A 22,061-nucleotide genomic window follows, 5' to 3' on the forward strand; every position below is an offset into this window, starting at 1 on the left:
ATACTTCCCATTGTAACTATATAAGTGCTGGTGTGTTTTCCTTAAACCACCAATGAATAAAATCAACTCCTCTCTTTCCTCACGTGGATGTAAGGTCGCTACAGCGGCAGCCGAACCACGTTAAATTATTGTGTTCTTTGTTTATCGTTTCTAATTTGCGACATGGTATCAGAGCGGTGATTGTAATCCAATTATTAGAAAACAAGAAGAGAATTTTTTGTCTTCCAAGTTCGTAATTTTTCTCTGCGAAGTCTTCATTCAAACGGTTGTAACTTTTCAACCACAGATCAGAATCACACAAGGTCAGAGGCGTTAGATTCATAGCATCAGTATTTGTCCACTGTATTTTTTGGGATCTTTTTTTGAATTCGTTGATAGGCTGAAACCTGATTCAAAGTCAGACAAGAAAACAGCATGGCAGACTCTGATTCAAATCCAGGTTGGAAACTTTCATCAGTCCCTTTAAATGGTGTGAACTATGTGCTATGGTCTAGAGCTGTAACTTTGGCTCTCGGTGGGAAGAAGAAATTGGGATTTCTCAATGGGTGTAAAAATTGCCCATCCGAGACCGATTCATGGTATGAAGATTGGGTTGCTAATGATCAACTTATTAGGTCATGGCTTCTCAATTCTATGGAACCCCATATTGCTGGAATATTTACCTTTTCTGATTCAGCTAAGGAGTTATGGGAGTCAGTGGCTGAACTGTATGGTAATCAAAACAATTCAGCTCGAATATTTGAACTCCAACTTGAGATCGAGGGCAGAACAAGGTGAGAAAACTTTTCTTGAGCATCTTGGCTACCTCAAAAATTATGGGGACGAAAGTACAATATGTATCGTCCACACACTATCTTGATGCACAAATCTTGTTGAAGCGTCTTTGAAGGCGACAAGATTTTTCTCTTCTTCGTAGCTTGAAGCGAGAATATGACCACGTCAAGAGTAATGTTCTCATGGGTGGTTCCTTACCATCGTTTACTGCTGTTTGTGCCACTATTCAGAGGGAGGAAACTAGAAAGAAAACAATGATCATTGAATCTAAATCTTTTAATGAAAAGATCGAGTCAAATGTTCTCTTGGCAGAACGGAAAAGTCTCGGTTATGACAGATGGAAGAACAATGCACGCCACAAAGGAAAGAAGGAGCTTTATCATTGTGATCATTGTGGCAAAGCTGGACATACCAAGGAACGTTGTTGGGAGTTACTAAAATGCGAACATTGTAATAAAAATGGGCATTCCATGGATCGTTGTTGGGAACTACATCCTCATCTCAAAACTAGAAAAGAATATGCTGCTGTCGCTGAAACCTCAATGTCAATGAATCAATTGGGTCATCTTATTCAACAACTTCGGTAAAGTCTATCTCTTCAAATAAGGATCGGTCTTCTTCGAGGGGTAACATTCATCGTATCTTGCTTCCCATTCTAAAGCTAACTCTTGGATTATTGATTAAGACTCTCGATCATATGGCCAATAATCCTTCTTCTTCGTTCTTAATTTTGTTCCAACTTCCGATACATGATATTTCTGTGGCCAATGGGTCTAAAGTTCCTGTTCGAGGTATTGGGAGAGTTAATTTTTTCCCTAAGAGTCCAACAACTGATGCTCTTGTTGTTCCTTCATTTCCCGTTCAACTTCTTTCTGTTGGTAAAATTACAAATTCTTTAAATTGTGATGTCATTTTTTCACCTACTTCTGTCATCTTTCAGGATCGAGAGTCGAAGAAGACGATTGGTGAGGGCACATATTCGCATGGACTATATTTTTTAAATTCTTGGATAAGGCATGTCATGTTAGTGGTTTAGTTGAGAGTTGCACTCTACACAAACGCGTCTTGGACATCCATCCGACCGTGTTTTATCGAATCTTTTTTCCTTCTTCTATTTTATAATAAATCCAATGTTTGTGATGTTTGTCAATTCTCAAAACAAACTCGATTTCCTTTCGTTAATTCATTGTCTAAAACCGATGAATTGTTTGAATTAATTCATTCTGATTTGTGGGGACCTGCACCTATTGATTCATATGATGGGTATAAGTATTTTGTTTTATTTATCGATGATCGGTCGCGAGCTACTTGGTTGTATTTGTTAAAAGCGAAAAATGAGGTATGCACTGTTTTTAAAGACTTTCATAACATGGTAATGACACAGTATGGTGCTAAAATCAAATTTTTATGCGATAACGATAAATTGAATATGTTAAAGGACCTTTACCTGATTATCTTCGTAGCCAGGGCATTCTTCATCAAACCAGTTGTGTTGGTACTCCACAGCAGAATGGGGTTGCCGAAAGAAAAAATCGCCACATTTTGGAAACTACTCGAGCCCTTATGTTTCAGATGAACGTTCCCAAGCGATATTGGTCGCATGGAGTCTTGACAGCTGCCTACTTGATTAATCGCCTTCCGAGTAGAGTCCTTGACTTTAAGTCACCATTGGAAGTGCTGAAAAATCGAAAGCCTGACATATCACATTTACGGGTATTTGGTTGTATTTGTTTTGTGCATAAACAAGCTCCTCATCGAGATAAGTTCGATGCTCGGTCTACTCGATGTGTATTCTTTGGATATTGTTCTACCAAGAAAGGGTATGTTTGTTATGATCTAGTTTCTCATAAAATCTGTATCTCTCGTGATGTGAAGTTTGTGGAGACTGAATCCTATTTTGAGTTTGGGACTCGATCCCAGGGGGAGTACTTGTCTGGCTTGGTACCACTTCCTTCAATCTCTAATGTGCCACCTCCTCCTCTGAGAAGTCAATGCAATGACAGTGTCCCTTGATATGAGAACTTGTCCCTGCGATAGAATGAAACTCATGTTACAATGAGAACCTCCTATGGTTCCTCTTATTCCCCAACCCGCACCTCCCTCGTCCCGGATGACTCGGCAGTCGGATAGAGCGACTTCGTCCATCGGTGAAATTGAAAGATTATGTTACTAATTATCATGCGGTTTCTTATCCATTACAAGAATACTTCACATATGATAATATCGGTCGATCTCCTCTTGCTTTTCTAAGTCGATAGATATTCAGGGAACCAAAGACTTTTCGAGAGGCTAACTCCAATCCGGTATGGAGAAAGGCTATGCGGGGAAGAATTGCGTGCTCACGGATGCAAATCAGACATGGGAGATCATTCCATTACCTCGAGGAAAGAAAACAGTTCCGTGTCGTTGGGTCTTTAAACTCAAATTTAAAAGTGATGGTTCCATTGATCGGGCTAAAGCAAGACTTGTTGCTAAGGGATTTACTCAGACTTATGGAGAAGATTATAAAGAGACTTTTGCGCCTGTTGCAAAAATGAGCACCTTTCGAGTGCTTTTATCTCTGGCTGTCAATCAAGATTGGAAATTATTCCAAATGGACGTTAAAAATGCTTTTTTGCATGGTGATCTCAAAGAAGAGGTTTACATGAGTGTTCCCCCTGGACATCCACTAGAAACTAAACCTGGTCTTGTATGCAAGCTGAAGAAGGCCATATATGGGCTTAAGCAATCTCCACGAGCTTGGTATGCCAAGCTCAGTTTCGTGCTCCTAACGCATGGACTCAAAAGAAGTGGTGCTGATCCATCTCTCTTTGTTAAGAAAACCATGTACGGTATTGTCATTGTTTTGGTTTACGTTGATGATATTGTCATTACGGTGATGATCAAGGTGAAATATCAAAACTTTAATTTCTTTGCATGATCGCTTTGCTATCAAAGATTTGGGTGTGTTGAAGTATTTTTGGGATTAAAAGTTGCTTACTCAAAGCGTGGCATCTTCTTAAATCAACGTCGATATGTCTTAGAGTTGCTCAAAGAGATCGGAAAGCTAGCAGTTGAAACCGCGGATACTCGATTGATAGTAAAGCAAAGCTTGATAATGATGGAGAATTAGTCTCCGGACGTTAGTCGGTTTGAGGTTAGTTGGTAGACTAATCTATTTGACTATTACTCGCCGGACATCTCTTTATGCGAAGAAGTTTGGTAAGCCGTTTTATGCATGCTCCAAAGACTCACCACATGAATGCAATTCATAGAATATTCTGATATTTAAAGGGTTCTCCGGGGAGAGGTATTTGGATGAGCAAGAATGGTCATACTTCTATTGTTGCATACTGATGATCTTTTGATTGGTTGGTTATTGATCGACGATCTACAAAGGCTATTGTACTTTTGTTGGAGGTAATGTGGTAACATGGAAGAGTAAAAGCAAAATGTTGTTGCTCGATCGAGTCTTTGAAGGAGAATACCGAGCTATGGCATCTACCACTAGCGAGATTATTTGGCTTCGCGGCCCCATTCGTCATGAGATTTAAGTTTTGATGCTCCTCACCAACAAAACTGTTTTGTGATAATCAATTGCTTTGTCCACATTGCGGCCGAATCGATGAACGGACCAAGCACATTGAAGTAGATTGTCACCGATGCGTGAAAATGTGGAAGCCAATCTCATTTGCACTCCCTTTGTTAGTAGTGGTCAACAGTTAGCGGATATTTTCACAAAAGGATTAGTGCCAAGTTTCAAGAGATACTATCCAAGTTGGGCTCCATCGATATTTTCGCACCAACTTGAGGGGGAGTGTAGGCGGAGAAGAGAGATTTATGGAGATTTGTTTCTATTATTGAGTTGCCTAATATAGATTTCTTAAGTATCAAGTAAAAGATACTTCCCATTGTAACTATATAAGTGCTGGTGTGTTTTCCCTTAAACCACCAATGAATAAAATCAACTCCTCTCTTCTCCTGTGGATGTAGGCTGCTACACTGGCAGCCGAACCACGTTAAATTATTGTGTTCTTTGTTTATCGTTTCTAATTTGCGACATAAAGAAAGCTTGTTGACGAGCCTCAAAGCCATAATTTCTGATTTATCCCATTCTGCCATAACAGCCTATTGTCTGAATGGATTTAGTACTATGTCAAGGAAATGAAAGAGAATCCAAATCAAATAAACTAATAAGAACTTTCTGTCAGATCAACCAATTACCAATGCACATTCTCAACACAAGATGCTACTTGCCTCTACAAAACAAGTAAAACTAGCTGAAAACTAAGGTGGAATAAAATTGATATTCGATTTGAATAAGGAACAGAGTACATGGACATGGTTTTGGATAGTTTTCTCAAGTTGCAAGTTGTAATACTTATTGTCAATGTCATTGGGCTGATATTGTAGCATGCAAGGCCGTAGTGACTAAGGGAATTAACTTGCTGTTTATCCAAAATTATCTAAGAACGATTTCCAATAATATTGCCCAATGTAAGATTCCCTTCTACAGGGAAATGAGCGGGGCGTTACGGCATAACCAGAGTTGTAAAACAGTGAGCAATGTCTTTAATGCGGCAGTTATCCCTTTCATGGTGAAATGCTTTCAAATATTAATTTTGTCCCATTTTTTAGTTATTGTTGCAGCCACTATTAGATTAAAAAATGGCTCTAGCTTATGTCGCATTACAGGGCATGCACTTCGGCTTTCCAAAACCTTGCTTTTGGCATTGCAAAATATATAACAAAATTGAAAAACCATAATCCCTGAAGGATTGAACTATCGTTTTTCCTTAAACCTCTTTATTTTATATATGGAGCTTGTAAGCTTGTTGCTTACAATCCAAGCAACTAGTTGAACTATCAAATATAGTCTGAATGTGAATGTTCTTACAGGATTCAATATTCTCAGTTACCATTTTGTAAATTCTGCATCCTGTAATTTCACATATACACATATAAAGTGTAATAACTCTATGCCTTTATTATCTCTCCGCTTTTACTTCTAGTGACACGAATGTAACAAAAAACTGAAACAAAGAAGGTGGTTGCAAGTCCCCCTAAGATTACTCCACCTCCAGCAACTGACTTATCAGTTGAATGATGATGCCTGCCTATGCGGCTGTTCACTGGCGCTTCTGCAATTTCTATACCTCTATTATGTGACCCAGTTAAATCCAGACGGTTGGATGAACTAGCTTCTTGAACATTAGGCTTACCGTGTTCTTCAGCTATTAATGTTTCTGTAGGTTGTGTACTAGCAACTCCGGAAAATGTGGGTGCTTCAGCATGTACTGGTTTTGGATTTGAACGACTAAGCACTGATGACATTGAGAAACTTAAGAACTTGAAGTTTGATTGGTGCTTGTTAAAATCTTGAAGTTTGTCTAGCTTTTGTGTAGGTTGTGGTGCCACCTTTAGAGAATCCTCAAAACTTAACATTTTAGGCTCTGGTACAGTTTTAACATGTATGGTAGCCATGGCTAGGACCACAAGATAATCAGCTAAGATCAAGCAAATTAGAAGAGTCGTAGCCATTACAGAGTAATAGGGTGTATTTTGAAGATTAGAATGTTTACACTAAAGATCCTATAAGCCCTTTTAGAGATTGAGTGTACTTTATAGAGGTTTGCAATTGCAAGTTCCTATAACGAATCTATCATGTGGTCACTTGGAAATTTCCATTGTTGGATCTCGTATGAGATTTTAATGTTGTGGTACTTTGTTTTTGGTGGAGTTGTCTGCTGTTTTAGAGAAAATTGAGGGATCCACACGTGGATGCATTAGATTATTGTAAGCAGTACAACTTGTCTTCGCAAGTAGGGAACAGGATCTCAAATGTTTGTTTGTAATTGTCTAATGACTCATATAAATATTTTTTCGCAAGCCTTTCTGATTTATTGGAGAACACAGGACATACAGTCCCCTGTTACTTGTAGCCTTGTAGGGTAGCACTTTACTAGGATTTGGAGATTTATCAGATCTTTTTAGTTTTTACACCTTAAAAACACCACATTTTGATGTTACCAGACCGCAATTTCGATACCAATTACTACTGTACTATTGTCGTGTATGACGTGAAAATGTGGTGTTCTTGGAGTGTAAAAAGTCGAAAAGATATGAAGTTAAATGTTTGCTGCTGCCAGGATTCTAATTCTAGAGGTGCACAAGAGTATGTGTAGACTAAAAGTTACCTGGCAAAAAAAATTAGGAGGTGCAGTAATGGAACTTTAAAATTATACTATGGGGGTGAAAGTATTTTTTTAGCTTGGGGGCTGTGGATATTCTTCTTGCGTGCTGCCCTCCAATGATTCTCATACGCATAATAGGCTGGCTACGGGTAGGTGTTTCACTGCTTCACTTAGACAAATAGTGACGGTGTAAATGTTAATGTTAGAGAAAAAAAAGTTGTAAGAATGAAATTAAACCCTTCAATGTTTCCACGTTTAGCTGTTGATAAAAAAGAAATGACATAACTTTGTTGATGTAGTGAAATACGAGACTGAGTGGAATACTGCACACTTACAACTAGACCTCCCGAAAACTAACTATGTCATTTTTTCATTATGAGTTGTGAGCAGCTATTAGCAAACTAATTATCTATTTGTTCCTTCGACTAGGCCCTGGAATCACCTTACAGAGTCAAAGCCCAACATAGGTCCAACCCAATTAAGCCCATTAGCTAATTGACCTCGTGGCGAGTGGTACTTGGTTCGTAATTCGTATACATAAAAAAGTTGTTCAATTTTCAAGTTTCAAATTTAGCCCGTTTTTGTAGGGTGGCCCTTAATTTGTCCAAACAAAAAAATTCCTTCCCTCAAAAACACTCAACGCGGATCTAATAATCACTTCCCCATCAACGTTTTGTGGTAAGTTTTGTGTTTTGGATAATAAATTATTATTATTTATTAATTAATAATAAAATGGATTGTGTTATTTTTTTAGGTGACGTCAGAATTATTATGGGTCATAGGGTGGATCAAGATTACGACTATCTTTTCAAGATTGTAGTGATTGGTGATTCTGGTGTTGGAAAATCCAACATTCTTTCGCGTTATACTCGGAATGAGTTTTGTTTGGAATCTAAATCCACTATTGGTGTTGAATTTGCAACAAGGACATTGCAGGTCACTTCTCTTTTAATTCAAATCTTGATATATATATATATATATATATATATATTTAAATTAATAGATCTGGAAATCATTATTGATGGTCACCAAACTCGTTTGTTAAAGACTTTAGCTACTTTGATGGTTGTGATTATCATCTGATAATTCAATTGGACTAGATTTATTATAGGATCCTGCAAAGGATTCTAGGCAATCAGGTTTTAGGTACCCATAAAGTATTAGCTAAATAACATGGGCATTTCATATTCTAAAAAAAACCTGACACTCGTTTTGGACACAAGGACACGTTGTGCATGCGAATTAAAAATAGAGTTTTTTCTATACCCCTATAAGGCTAAGATAATAATCTATTAACATGTCATCATTCATAGTTGTTCATTTGTGAGGAGGCGCTTTGTAAAGTCTTGAGCCCAAGAATTAGTTGTGGAACTAAATAATAGAAATAGTTTTCTTTTTAATTAGGTGAGTCCCCGTGTTCTATTTTATATAGGTCTCTGTGTTGGATGTTACGTATCAGTGTCGGACACTCACATGCATATCCTTGTCAATGTGACTTAGCATATTAGTAGATTTAAGCCTTCTTGATGAGGGAATTTGGTGGATTTGTGCCTTGCTGATGAGGGAACAAGGAAGAAAGATAGAATGTTGAGGAACAATGGAGGCTTGCCATCCTTGGTTGGTTTGTGGAAATTTGTTTCCAGAACATGTCTTTGAACTTCATATAAACTTAAGGGAGTCTTCATTTGATATCTCCAATAACGAGCTGCAGAACCTGATAATATAATCTTCACGTGGGAGAAATTAGTTGTTAACAGCCTTAGAAGATCAAAAGCCTTATTTAGTATAGCGTTGTCTATTGGATCATTGCCCAATTTTGTTATAGTGTGAGAAGAAGGAAGGAAGGGGGGTGGGGTGGGGGGGTCTTAGGCTATTTAAATTTGAAATGACGTGGTTTCAAGAGGAGAGCCTTATTCCTTTGATGAAGGAGTGGTGGGAGTCTTTTGATCTTAATGGGAATGCCGGTCATGTCATTTGGAATATGTTAAGTAGTCTCAAAAGGAAGGTCAAGATGTGAAACATAGAGGTGTTCACACTAGGATCTGGATGAAATTAGAAGAGTTGACATTGTTGGATCGTAAGACGATAGTCTAATAGATGAGGTGGAGGAAAGAAGCAAATATTAAGAAGGTTTTAAATTCTCTTTTTCTCATGGATCAGACTTAATGGTGGCAAAAATCAAGGGCAATGGTGGTTGGTGAAGGAGAGAAAAATACAAAGTACTTCCACAAGATGGAAAAGGTGAGGGGAAGAACCAATGATTTTTCAAAACTTTGTATTGGAGGTATGCTAGTGGAGGATAGGGAGGCTGTTGCTAATCATGTGGTGGGTTCTATGAAATTCTCTACAAAGAACTGAATAGATCGTGACCAGTATTGGAAGGGATTAACCTTGATGGAAAATCTGTGCAAAATAGCTTAAGGTTGGAAGCCCTTCTGTTAGAAGAAGAGGTGAAAGAGGCTATTGTTGAACTTTAGGGAGATAAAGCACCGGGACCCGACGGATTCCCTTTAGCATTTTACAATAAATGTTGGAGGCTTCTATGATAGCCGATGTGTTATCTTTTTTGAAAAGGACTTTTTCGATTGGAGGCTTAATACTACTTTTGTCACTTTCATACCAAAAAAGGAAGGATTTGAGGAACTCAAAGAAGGTTTATAAAATTATCACCAAGGTTCTTGCTATGAGATTGAAGGCAGTCATGGCGGTATCATCTCTAACTATCAAAATGCCTTTGTCAAAATGAGGCAAATTCTTGATTGTTGCTTGATTGCCAATGAGTTGATTGACTCCAAGATGGAGATGACATGGTTTTCAAGATAGACATTTCTGTACTGAACGAATTATATGTGGTTTATTGTGCTCTACCAAGAAATATGGCATCAGCAGCTAGACTAGGCTGGGACTCATTTTGACTCTCCATAGCCATTAAGGGCCTACTCATAGGCAAGTTGTTTATTGTTTATATAATTGTTTCATCTAGTTAACCCATTGGCAATGTAGGCACCTGCCTAACATCTTATCGAAAGATTGGGACTCGGATTCCATTGCCCTCGTCATAAACTACTCCCCACCTCTCACTTTGTTTGACTTTAGATATGTGAGAAAACAAGATGCTGAAATTGTAGATAATACCTGAAACATCCTTGAAAGGAAATGAAGTTACTTTCAAAATGATTAATGCTCAGCCAAAACCCACATTTTCTCTCGATTTCTCCTTAAATCACTAGATGTATGAACTTCAATAGTATATAGAGAATGGGCATTTATTTATTTATTTCTGTGGATTGGTTATGAAATGAATGAACCAAATTACAATATCGAGTCGTTTAATTAGATAACGTCAAATTAGTTGTAGATAATGTGATCTCCTATGGGGTGAAGGAAGAAAGTTCCCTCTGTGTATACTGTATAATTGCATACCATACATTAAAGTAAAATTATCTTTACACTATTGAATATCAGAAGAAGAAGAAAGTTTGGAGAAAAAGAGAGAAAAGACTATGCGGCCTTAGTTAATTTTTGCCTTCTCTCACACATCTTTATATGGAAAATATAGTGGGGTTTACATATAGAAAACATAGAAAAATTGTTCAGAAGTAAGTTGCTGAGTTGGTTTGTCCATAAACATGCACAATGCACAAATCCGATCTCTTTGAGTTGCTGAGTCAGAAGCCCCTATTACTTTCTCAATTTGGCGTTTGATACTTTCCTCTACTTCAACAACAATAGCATGCTTAAAAACTGATTTAGAATGGCTACAATCAGTCTAGCAAACAAGACATCTCCTTTATTTCTGACTAAGTCTCTGAAGCCTTACCTACTTGAGCTCACAGGCCCGTCGGCATCAATATTTGCAGTCCTCGATGATGGTCTCATCCATTTTGCATTGGTATTTAGGACTTGTACTGCAGAGTGATAGCCAAGTTCTCAGCAAGGGCTATATCATCATAGCAATCAGATAAAGTAGTTACTTGGGACTGGATTTATTTTTTGATATCTATTAAAAGCAGTGTTCTAAAAAACGCTAGGCGGTGGGAGAGCGCCTAGCGCCTAGGCCTTCTAGGCAATGCCTAGACGGGCTAGGTGCTAGGCGGTTTTTTTTCCTAATATATATAGTAATACACACATATACTACAAGAAATGAAGAAAATCATTTACCATAACTCAAAAAATAAACACAAACAAAGATACTTATTACAAAAATACATAATAGTTGAGGAATATTGACTTCATATAAAAACATACTCTTTGTTATAATGACATATAATTTACATTAGACTTAAGTCTTTTAAACTCATTCAAATCTTAAGCCTACACGGCTTTTATTTTTCGACATTTAATCATTCAAAAAAAAAAAAAAAAAAAAAAAAAAAAAAAAAATTGATTGGATCACCTAGAGGCCGCCTAGACTCGCCTAGCCCGCGTAATCGGTCCGCCAGACCCGCCTAGTCGGTCCACCGATTTTTTAAGTCGGTTGGGCACCGCCTAGCGCCTAGAGACCGCCTAGGCGGCCGCCTAAACCAATTTTTAGAACAGTGATTAAAAGTCCATCTTTATTAGTTTGCCAGGGTTGGAATAAATTCTCGGATTCCTCTCTTTCCAAATGTGGGTAATTGTAGAAGTGTAGGACAAATAAAAGCGTTATTGATTTCAGTGGCTGTATCCTTATTCTTGACCAACCTCATAAGTTCCATTCACTCTCTATTAGTTTTTTCTTCTTGAGCAGTAATAGCCATAGCCTCTTCGAAGTATTCCAGATAGGTTTAGTGTATGCATTCAAAGAACAAGTGCTTGGAGTTCTCTCTTGACCCATGGCGAACAAGAGGAATGGTTAAGAATTTTTGATATACATTTTATCTTTCTTTTCTTGATGTTTCTTTCTTTTTAGCCTTGATGGGGTTATTCAGGTGGACTAGGGGCTTTTGGGTTTGGTTACCGTCTCCTTGAATTATAGTCTTTGCCATTGGTCTTGGTGTTGATTTAATGTTCCAAGTTATACCAATTCAATTTTTCTTATTTATCAGAAAAAAGAAAAGTAAATAATTGCCAATTTGCGAACAAGCATTTGTGGACTTACTGACTTACCCAAAACCAGTCTTGCCCAACTAACTTCCTCTCTGGTTCTCTTTACTAGCAAAACTGCACGCGCGTTGCGCCTGCAATATATGTTGTTGACTTGTTGTTTACAATATAAAACTGATTGTGCTATATTAATTGACTGAACAAAGCTTTCTGAACTATAAAACTGATTGCGCTATAAATTGATAGTGCCTTTTCTTCTTATTATTAATCAGAAATAATATCAATACATTAAACAGTTACACACCAAAGGAAAAAAAAAAAATTGTAGTTTATTAGTCAAACTTGACAACCAACATTAAGTAACAATGTGAAAATAAAAAACACAGCTAAACTACCACATGAAATGAACATGAGTTCGGGCTCAGAACCTTAAACCCATATCATATAATATCAGTCTAGCTCCATTTTGTTTTTCTGTTCCATTCTCTAATAAAATTAGTGTCGGCTTGGATTTTTCCGCTGATTTGAATTTAGACCAAACTGTATTCCCTATGCACTCCTGTGAGCTTCCCTGTATATGCCTTCTGATGGAAAGTTGACTGATGAAGAAATTTGCCATGAAAACCGTAATGCTGCTGCTAAGATGGTCAAGAACCATACATTTCCAAGAAATATATCCATCTAGCTATACTTCCAGTAGCATTAGATCCAAGGTACAAATCAGTAGCAGTAGCAGTCGATGTACACCTACAATCAATACAGACAATTGTGTCAGTGAAGAAAATTAATAGAAAATCAATAGTAGATGATATCAGTATTTGAATTGTAGATGATATCAGTAGCAGTCTATGTACACCAACAATCGGTACGGAGAATTGTGACAATGAAGAAAATGAATAAAAAATCAATAGTATATGATATCAGTATTTGAATACAAAAACTACATACGTCCAAAACTGGAATGCATAATAGCGTGAAAAAAAAGGATGTAAAAGCTGGTAATTAAAGGATTGGGCAATGCAATGAAATAATAAAAATAATAATAGAAATAATTCCTACCTTTATGATGGGATACTGTCCTCAATGACAGTCTAATGACCCTGAAAATATTGAGGCCATGATTATGAGCACAAAATAGCAACTGAAAAAAGGGAAATTAAAAAACTGGAGTACAAAAAAGTAAGAAAATAATGTTTTTAAATGTAACTCGCTCATAGTGGTTAAGGAATCTAAAATCAATATGTCACATTATAAGTAACAATCAAGACATGCAGGCCATTTTGAGCATAAAAACTGAATGTAGACTTGCCATGTGCATTATACACATGGATCCAATCTTTAGATCAAGTACCTTTACTGCTAATGCAATCCTTAGACAACAAATAATTCTAAAGTTGCTAGGTTCATTCCTTATGACCTGATTTGAGTCGTCACTACAGAATGTGCAAAATCAACAACTCACAAAAGGTGCTTATTCTCCAACACCACTCCTTGATCAAACTATTTCTCTAAAGCAACCATTGTTCATCGATTTTATGATGGAACTAACACTTGGGATCCAACCCGATACATACAATTTGACAATATATAACTACATCGTTATAAATTAGAAACTGTTTTGGTTGTGTATGATGTGGATATATGTCGTATATGTCCGCCCATTGAGTACAATGTACAATTCCTTTCTTTAAAAATGGATACAAATTAAGTCCACGACAGTTAGAATGAAAAAATAGGATTAATGTAGTAGGTTTGAACCCAACCGAGTTACTGTGGGGTATAATGAATTTGGCATCTAGTATGGCGAGGGACCTACTTGTACAAACAAAGAATTGTGGAAGTACCAACTCATTGGGAACAAAGAATTGTGGAAGTACCAACTCATTGGGGACAAAGAATTATGGAACTAATGGAAGTACAAACCCTGTGGGAATTCTATATATTAGCAATAGTTGAACTGAATTATTGAGCACGTAATTACTCCATATTATTGAAATATTTATTAAAGAATAAAGAAATGTGTTCTGACCTCTGTGGAAGGAATGGTGATCGACTTCAAGAAACCAAATCAGCAGTTTTTATCTTCCTTACGATGAAACTGAATGCACCACATAGTCCACGTACGTGTGTTTATGAAGAGCCATCTGCAAACTGAATTCCTTAAATAACATTTGACTTAGAATGATTGATATGCCTACAAATGAATTCTAGAAAAGCAAAATAGCACGCACGATGCTCCTGCAAATGAACTAATCACTAATTTTTTAATACATAGAAAAACAGATTGCCTACAATAAATTTGTTTTTGCAAAGAGATGGAAAAGCAACAGAAATGAAAAGAAAGTATGAAAAAGTGGTATTTGGACACAATATAACAGCTAACAAAACAATCATATACTATCATTTAATGGTTAAGTTTAAACTTCAGTTAGAAGTATCATTTGCTGTAAGCTTAAATGGTACAATATGAACAATGATACTGTTTCTATTTAGAGTTTACATAATAAGACTGGTTGGGCTTTATTAAATTACAGACAAAAACCTTTGTTAATGAGAATGAATATTCAATAACCTGGACGGTCTGCTAGTTGTGCCAAGGCGTCAGCAGCAGTCCTCCACTTCTTATGTATGTTGAATAGCGTCTTCTCATCAAGTTCCTTCAATCCCATGTTGAGTAGTAATGCATGTTCAACCACATGAATGAATATGACCAAGGAGGTCATCAATGTATGGAAACGGTTTGCATTCAGAGAAAAGTTTCTAGCAATTAATGATCTACTAACTTAACTGGAGGAGTTTTTTAGATGTCCAAGACCGACGTCATGGTAAGTGGGCGGATCAAGCGAAAAGCATGAACAAACCACCCTAGCTATAACCCTCTGGATTGGGTCAACTGCAACAACTCTTTGATTTGAAGCTTTGAAACTCTGCAAAAAGAAGTTGACATATATGAGAAGTTTTCAACACATAATAAGAGCGAAGAAATCTATCAAAGAAAACAATGAAGAATCAGCATATGCTATAAGATCATGAAACCTTCCACCAATAATATTCTCTTCATGTAGCCCATTCCAATTAAGTGCACTAAAAACGAAACTGATGTAGTATACTAAAAGGTTCGACTGGGATAAAATGACACTAAGATTTGTATTGACTTAAATAACATGATTCAATACAGTATAATAAATGATTTCAATGAAATGGGCTTTTCTTCAAAATCAATATAAACATATCTTAGTGTTTTTTTTACACTCAATAGTACGTGATAAGATAATTGTTTGAAATAGTTAAAATAAAATTCAAAGATTTCGAGAGTTTCGTTATCAACAACCAAATCAGAAAAACAAAAGGGATGAAACTTATAAGGAGAGTAGATTCCCTGATTAAATAGCTTTCGGTGGTATAGAAAAGAAGAAAATAAAATTTCTTAGATATCTCCAAAGAATGTGAGAATTGATGATAGAAGAGAGCAGTTGCCGTGAAAAAATAATGGCGGTTGAGGCGAAAGGGTGTTTGTCTTTTGAGAGTGCATTTTCAGCAGATATTTGAGGGAATAAGTTTGCCAAATCTTTAGGCGTATATAATATAGTTGATTTTTTTAACCAAACTTGTTGAACCAAAAAATGGTTACTACGGGAAGTTTGCTTTCTTATTAGAATAGATAGCTGAGTAGGATGCTTTTTGAGCTGAATCTTCCATCACAGTTAAAGAGATGTTTCTTCACCATTTGTTTTATTTTTCCTTTTGAATTTGTTTGGAATTTGTTTGTTGTAAATCCCTCTATATTCAGGAGTAATACATTAGTATGCTCATTTGTAGAAGTCCTTGCTTTTACTAAGTAACGTTGACACAGGGTACGCCGTACGATGGTACGAGTGTCAGTGTCTGACACACCGACCTATATGAAGCAAAAAACAGGGATCACAGCTAAATTAAAAGGAAAACTATTACTATCCTTAGTTACACAACTATTTCATGACGTCAAGAACTCATAAAGCGCCTCCTTACAAATAAATTACTATGTGTGGCATATAATGGAGTGGTGACTATGTTAACGGATTGTGTAGTCTTTTAGGGTTTGATAGAAACCTAGTTTGAAATAATATGCATAGTGTGTCTGTGTGTCCGACATGTTACGGACGTTTCTGAAAATATAAAGTGTCCATGCTGTACATAGGCCTTCCTGTAGGCTGTTTTGAAAACAAAACCATAATAGGGCTTGATTCCAAATGATTTATGCCCAATCCACCTCTTGCTTGCTGACTTGTGTCAAAGATATGCTAGCTTGGTATCAGTTTCTACTGTCCAGTGGCCGGACTGGTCAAGACTTGGAGTGGTGACTATGTTAACGGATTGTGTAGTCTTTTAGGGTTTGATAAAAACCTAGTTTGAAATAATATGCATAGTGTGTCTGTGTGTCCGACATGTTACGGACGTTTCTGAAAATATAAAGTGTCCATGCTGTACATAGGCCTTCCTGTAGGCTGTTTTGAAAACAAAACCATAATAGGGCTTGATTCCAAATGATTTATGCCCAATCCACCTCTTGCTTGCTGACTTGTGTCAAAGATATGCTAGCTTGGTATCAGTTTCTACTGTCCAGTGGCCGGACTGGTCAAGACTTGGGAGGTTGGGCCCAAGGTCTTGGGTTTGGTTCGCGCCTTCACCTGGGAAAAAGAGAATTTAGGGGTTCTAAAAAAAGGATATGCTAGCTTGGTGATACCAGTTCTCTGAACCTGAGCAGAAGCACTTGGAACAGATCTTTGAGACTTAGTCTAGTTCCATAAAAGGTTAGATGAAAGACTTAAGCCAAGTAGTATACCTGAAAAGTGGAGAGTACAGAGTCAATGAGGTGGAATCTCATATCATTAGAGAGGAATCTATTCTTACAATTTGAGATTTGGCCAGTGATTATCTCAATCAATGGAGGGCAATCCTGTATGCCATGTCTCTGAGGAAGGACAAGGTACCATGGAGGTTTGACCAAGGCCACCCTGATACGTTCATAACCACATGCATAAGATGTTGGGAACAAAAACTAAGTTATAATATTTGATTTAAGTTTACATATATATCTCAATGTATACGTTTACATAAAGAAGTTATATAAAAATTTGAAACCAAATACAAGTCCATTGAGGTTTTGTTGAGCCAGAATCCACTTACTCCAGATGGACTAGACTAGCAAGCGTGAGTCTCTCTTCCTTTTTGTAACTTCTTGTTACATAGCTTCGTGTTTTTCTGTGGAATATCTACTGTGTATCACAAAATCAGGTAGAGTAGAATTTGTCTTACTGGTTCTTTTAATGCACGGCATGAAAGTAACTAACTCTACCTAAAATCTTTTATACAATTAGATTATGGAAAATAGAATGTGTTTCCTGTATTTTTTAATATATTTTCCTGCCTCACTCTCTTTAAATGTTTGTATGCTTTCAAAATTGATTCAGCAGCCTGTTTGACTTTCTAAATCAGGTTGAAGGAAAGACAGTAAAGGCACAAATATGGGACACAGCTGGTCAAGAAAGGTACCGAGCTATCACAAGTGCTTACTACAGAGGTGCTGTTGGAGCACTCTTGGTGTATGACATAACAAAGAAGCAAACTTTTGACAATGTTCAGAGGTGGCTTCGTGAATTGAGGGATCATGCAGATTCCAACATCGTTATCATGATGGTCGGTAATAAATCTGATCTTACCCACCTTAGAGCTGTCCAGGATGAGGATGCTCGTGTATTGGCTGAGAAGGAAGGTCTCTCATTTCTTGAGACATCAGCACTGGAAGCGTTGAACATTGAAAAAGCATTTCAGACGATTCTGACGGAGATATACCACATTATAAGCAAGAAGGCACTCGCTGCCCAAGAGGCATCTATAACTGGTCTCCCTGGTCAAGGGACTACCATAGCCGTTGATGCCCCTGGAAATTTGAACAAGAAAAACTGTTGTTCCACTTGATCCACACCATTTAACAGTGAGAAAACATTTTTTGTATGAGAATCATGTAGAATTTTTCTACTCTCCTGGGAAGTGCTATCTTTTACGTCATCCATTTATTTTTGATAATCTTTTCGTGTAGATGCTAAATGGAGCAAAGTATTTCATTTCGCTAGCCACTTGTTTTGAAGTGTTATTTGCAAAGACTCTGAGATTTGTTGAAAATGTTTCCATTTAGTTTATGGAGTAAGTGCCTACTTTTTGCAGTTTGATATAATGTGATAGGAAGATACCTCGTACGTTTTGCAGCTGTAATTAAATTCTGCATTAGGGTCTACAATTCATATGGATTTTCCTGTCCAACCGACAAGATTGCGTTATCCTTAAGTAATTTGGAGCATAAGTGCAAACGTGCAATTAGGGAATATGAAAAAAAGAAAAGAGAAAACCCCTATAAGAATAACATTGTTCTGTTTCTATTGCTGCTGTAGCTTCCACTGTCAAGGATATTTTTATTCAATATGATCATTATAGTTCGAGGACACTTTCATCGTCAATTTACCTCGTGGAACACTTGAATAAATGAATAATACAATCTTTTGTCATGGAAAACAATATGGCATAACAGGGATATCCTTGATAATACATCTATCTGTTTATTTATATTTCAAAATTACAGAGCATTCAGCATTTTGCTTAGTCTTTTCATTTTCTTCTACTTTTCTTGATAAATCCCGTGTACAAAACCGATTAGTGAACCATACTGTGCTCAGCATAATATATATAAACTGTACATGCATGATTTGATGGGAAGAAAGGCACTCATGAAAGTCTTGCGGATGACTTTTTTTAAAGTAATGATAACTCATAAAGGCCCCAATACGCGTAGATAGAGTTATTGTTATACCAATATTAGCTACAATGATGTATTTGTGTTTCGTATACCTTCATTCATGGTACATTATGAGTATATGACTAAGATTCCATATACGGACTTTAGAAAAGCATACATGCATGCAATGCAGCATTTGGTGAATGAGAGTACTAACTATTAATGACAAACCAGGATGGAGAGTACCAAGTGTAACACCTTTCGGCCGTTCTAATCCAAACGCACCAGTACCAAAAGAGTTCCCAATCTATATATTCAAGTCAGAAACCAGGAGATTATATGATATGTACTGAAAGATGGAGGAGCAACAGAAGAGAATGAGGAGAGAGGATGATGAAATGGAGGAGCAGAAATGGGTTTATGATTCATCCCAGGATCATAAGGGAAGGCGTCCTAGTCGAGCTTCAACTGGTGTGTGGAAAGCTGCCCTCTTCATCATAGGTGCGTGAGAAGCAAAGTGCTTCAATTGGTTTAGGCTTACTTGTTTTGTTAGCGTAAGTAGAATTATATATAGATCTGTGTCAAGAATTTCAGTTGGTATAATTCAGAGGAATTCTTGGGAGCTACCTGATCTTCTAATAGGTATCGCTGGTCGAGTTACAGGGGGGGTTTTCTTTTTTGGTATTCTTCTTACAACCAGTTTTCAATAGTTTCGATTGTTATTTTCTCACTGCAGAAAAATATAATCTAGTGTTTTAATTAGCAGTAGGACCATAGTTTCTTTAGCATTTCAACGTTCCAGAGCTAAGAGCTTCCAGCCACACTTGGATACAGTATATTGCTCCTAGTATTTTGTGGAAACAGAATAAATATGATACTTGATGGATTTTTTTTGTTTTAGGCTTCAGACATTACTACAGTAGTATTTTTTTGGGCTTTGATTCCTGCAATTTGTGAGCAAATCCTTACTCTTAAAATAGCAAGTATCACCATCACGATTGAAAAAGAATAATCTCAAATAATTGATCAGATGTAAAGTCCATTGATGTTTTGATTGGGCCTTTGCTGGTGTTTCCATATCGGGGTGAGTTCCAAAAATTTACTGACTGGCGTACTTTTTGTTTATTTTCTGTTTTGAAACAGTAATAGAATTCATAGAGAGATTGTGCTATTTCGGAATTTCAACAAATCTCATCACTTATCTCACCAAAGTTATACGCCAAGATATAAAAAATGCAGCGAGGAGCGTGAACTATTGGGTCGGCGTGACAACCATGATGCCTCTAATTGGTGGCTTCCTTGCTGACTCTTACCTGGGGAGGTTCAACATGGTTCTCCTATCCTCATCCATCTATGTTGTGGTAATACATTTTGTGATCATTTAGCAATATAGGAAACTGAACTGAAATTATAGATTAATGGCATTGTGAACTGACAGTTATTCCAACAGGGTCTTTGTCTATTGACAATGTCACAACTCATTCCAAGCCTTCAGCCTTGTCACGTGAAAACATGTGACAGAGCCCGGGGGAGCCATGAAGTCGTTTTCTTTCTTGCCATATACTTGGTCTCTGTAGCCACTGGTGGTCATAAACCCGCATTGGAGAGCTTTGGAGCGGATCAATTTGATGATAATCACCCCGAAGAAAGGAAGAAGAAAATGTCCTATTTTAACTGGTGGAACTCAGGAATTTGTTGTGGACTCTTTCTTGGTGTAACTGTGATCGTTTACATGGAAGACAGAGTAAGTTGGGTTGCTTCATATGTCATCCTCACTGTTGTTATGGGCATTTCAATCATTATGTTCTACGTGGGGAAGCCGTTTTACCGATATAGAGCACCCCAGGGTAGCCCTTTAACACCCATGTTGCAAGTTTTAGTAGCAGCAGTAGCAAAGAGAGATCTTCCATACCCTTGCGATCCAGCTCAACTGTATCAAGTACCGTTTTCTGATAAGAACCAAAGGAGCGTTCTTCTACACCACACCAATAAGCTTAGGTAATTAATTAACGTCACAAACTTTTACAATTCGATCAATTGCCTTGGTACTTGGTAGTGTTGAATGATTACGTGACTGAAATGATATCAGGGAAAAGAAAATTTATCCTGGTGTTAAGTGAGCCAATGTAGATGTAATTAAGTATCATATCCTACTGAACTACCAAATTTTACAGGTTTCTTGACAAGGCTGCCATTCTTGAAAATATTGAAGATGAAGAGGACGTTTCAAGTACAAATAGACAACGAAGTCCATGGAGACTTGCAACAGTAAGTCAAGTAGAGGAATTGAAGCTTGTTGTGAACATGGTTCCTATATGGTTTTCCACCTTGGCATTTGGAATGAGTTTAGCACAAACCTCAACTTTCTTCATTAAACAAGGAAGTACCATGAACCGAAAGATTGGGGATGTCCTGGAAATCCCCCCTGCCTCTATGTTTTCAATGGCTGCCATTGCAATGATACTTTCTATAATCATCTTCGATAGAGTCCTTGAACCCAAATTAAGAAGAGTCACAAGGAAAGAGAGGGGCATTACAATTCTCCAAAGAATTGGGATTGGCATGGTGTTGTCTATGTTGTCCATGTTCATTGCATCTGGTATTGAAAGGAAAAGACTACAAGTAGCAATGAGACATGTAACTGTCTCTGGGGGACTAAAAGGGAATGTTGTTGTTCCAATGAGTATATTTTGGTTGGCTCCACAGTTCTTGATCAATGGTATAGGAGATGGATTTGCACTGGTTGGCATGCAAGAGTTCTTTTATGATCAAGTGCCTGATACCATGAGGAGTCTAGGCATAGCACTGTACTTTAGTGCACTGGGGATTGCAGATTTTATCAGTGGTTTACTGATAACAATAGTTGATCACTTAACAAGTACGGGCGGAGCAGGAAGCTGGTTTGCCAAGGACTTGAATCACAGCCGTTTGGACAAATTCTATTTCTTGTTAGGGGTCATGAATGCGATGAATCTATGCCTCTATTTGTTCTTGGCTACAAAGTATTCTTACAAAAACGTCGAGAGAGTGGTCGGTGCTGCTGATTCTCACGGAGATGCTGTTCAAAACAAGGACTGATGGCCTAATCTTAGAAGATTTACCTTCATAGACATTACATATCAAGTATACTGTTTTCGGATAATAATGGATGTAATGTATTGGGCGTAAAAGACCGCGATCGGCGTAAAAATAACTAATGCTGTATGTGTAGTACGTGGGCCGACTGTCAGTAGTTGTGCAGGCAATGTAACTTTGAAATACCTACATATCTATTCTGTACTATCTAGACGTACACTTACCTAGAAACGGACTATATGCAC

General features: G+C 37.3%; 3 protein-coding genes and 1 long non-coding RNA gene across 4 annotated transcripts; 3 read left to right on the forward strand and 1 right to left on the reverse strand.

Annotated features, from left to right (window-relative positions):
- The first annotated feature begins 414 nt into the window (after positions 1-414).
- LOC147481362 (uncharacterized) lies at positions 415-1,361 on the forward strand. The gene is made up of 2 exons (XM_086578910.1): positions 415-773; positions 890-1,361. The coding sequence occupies exons 1-2, from the start codon at positions 415-417 to the stop codon at positions 1,359-1,361; spliced, it is 831 nt and encodes a 276-aa protein (XP_086435036.1).
- Positions 1,362-7,173: 5,812 nt separating this feature from the next.
- LOC147481363 (ras-related protein Rab2BV-like) lies at positions 7,174-18,151 on the forward strand. The gene is made up of 3 exons (XM_086580425.1): positions 7,174-7,625; positions 7,702-7,883; positions 17,448-18,151. Exons 2-3 carry the CDS (start codon positions 7,719-7,721, stop codon positions 17,928-17,930), a joined length of 648 nt encoding a protein of 215 aa, XP_086436551.1. The 5' UTR covers positions 7,174-7,625; positions 7,702-7,718; the 3' UTR covers positions 17,931-18,151.
- LOC147481364 (uncharacterized) lies at positions 8,219-17,441 on the reverse strand. Its single transcript, XR_015206006.1, has 2 exons — positions 14,545-17,441; positions 8,219-14,116 (listed from the first exon to the last, which is right to left on the reverse strand). It is a non-coding gene; the product is annotated as an uncharacterized LOC147481364 (long non-coding RNA).
- On the forward strand, positions 18,026-22,047 carry LOC147481365 (protein NRT1/ PTR FAMILY 5.6-like). The gene is made up of 5 exons (XM_086580420.1): positions 18,026-18,155; positions 18,976-19,242; positions 19,885-20,102; positions 20,192-20,739; positions 20,916-22,047. Exons 2-5 carry the CDS (start codon positions 19,098-19,100, stop codon positions 21,817-21,819), a joined length of 1,815 nt encoding a protein of 604 aa, XP_086436546.1. The 5' UTR covers positions 18,026-18,155; positions 18,976-19,097; the 3' UTR covers positions 21,820-22,047.
- Positions 22,048-22,061: the final 14 nt, after the last annotated feature.

This window comes from Coptis chinensis, chromosome 8 (assembly GCF_015680905.1).
Source record: "Coptis chinensis isolate HL-2020 chromosome 8, ASM1568090v1, whole genome shotgun sequence".
In the NCBI taxonomy this organism is placed as follows: domain Eukaryota; kingdom Viridiplantae; phylum Streptophyta; class Magnoliopsida; order Ranunculales; family Ranunculaceae; genus Coptis; species Coptis chinensis.

What these genes read in the sequence shown, in the direction of transcription:
- LOC147481362 (XM_086578910.1), top strand. Translation starts at nt 415, where the DNA reads ATGGCAGACTCTGATTCAAATCCAGGTTGGAAACTTTCATCAGTCCCT. An exon ending in GAGATCGAGGGCAGAACAAG is followed by an intron (nt 774 to 889) that starts GTGAGAAAACTT and finishes GCGTCTTTGAAG; the next exon opens with GCGACAAGATTTTTCTCTTC.
- LOC147481363 (XM_086580425.1), top strand. Translation starts at nt 7,719, where the DNA reads ATGGGTCATAGGGTGGATCAAGATTACGACTATCTTTTCAAGATTGTA. An exon ending in TTGCAACAAGGACATTGCAG is followed by an intron (nt 7,884 to 17,447) that starts GTCACTTCTCTT and finishes TTTCTAAATCAG; the next exon opens with GTTGAAGGAAAGACAGTAAA.
- LOC147481365 (XM_086580420.1), top strand. Translation starts at nt 19,098, where the DNA reads ATGGAGGAGCAACAGAAGAGAATGAGGAGAGAGGATGATGAAATGGAG. An exon ending in CCTCATCCATCTATGTTGTG is followed by an intron (nt 20,103 to 20,191) that starts GTAATACATTTT and finishes TTATTCCAACAG; the next exon opens with GGTCTTTGTCTATTGACAAT. An exon ending in CACCACACCAATAAGCTTAG is followed by an intron (nt 20,740 to 20,915) that starts GTAATTAATTAA and finishes CAAATTTTACAG; the next exon opens with GTTTCTTGACAAGGCTGCCA.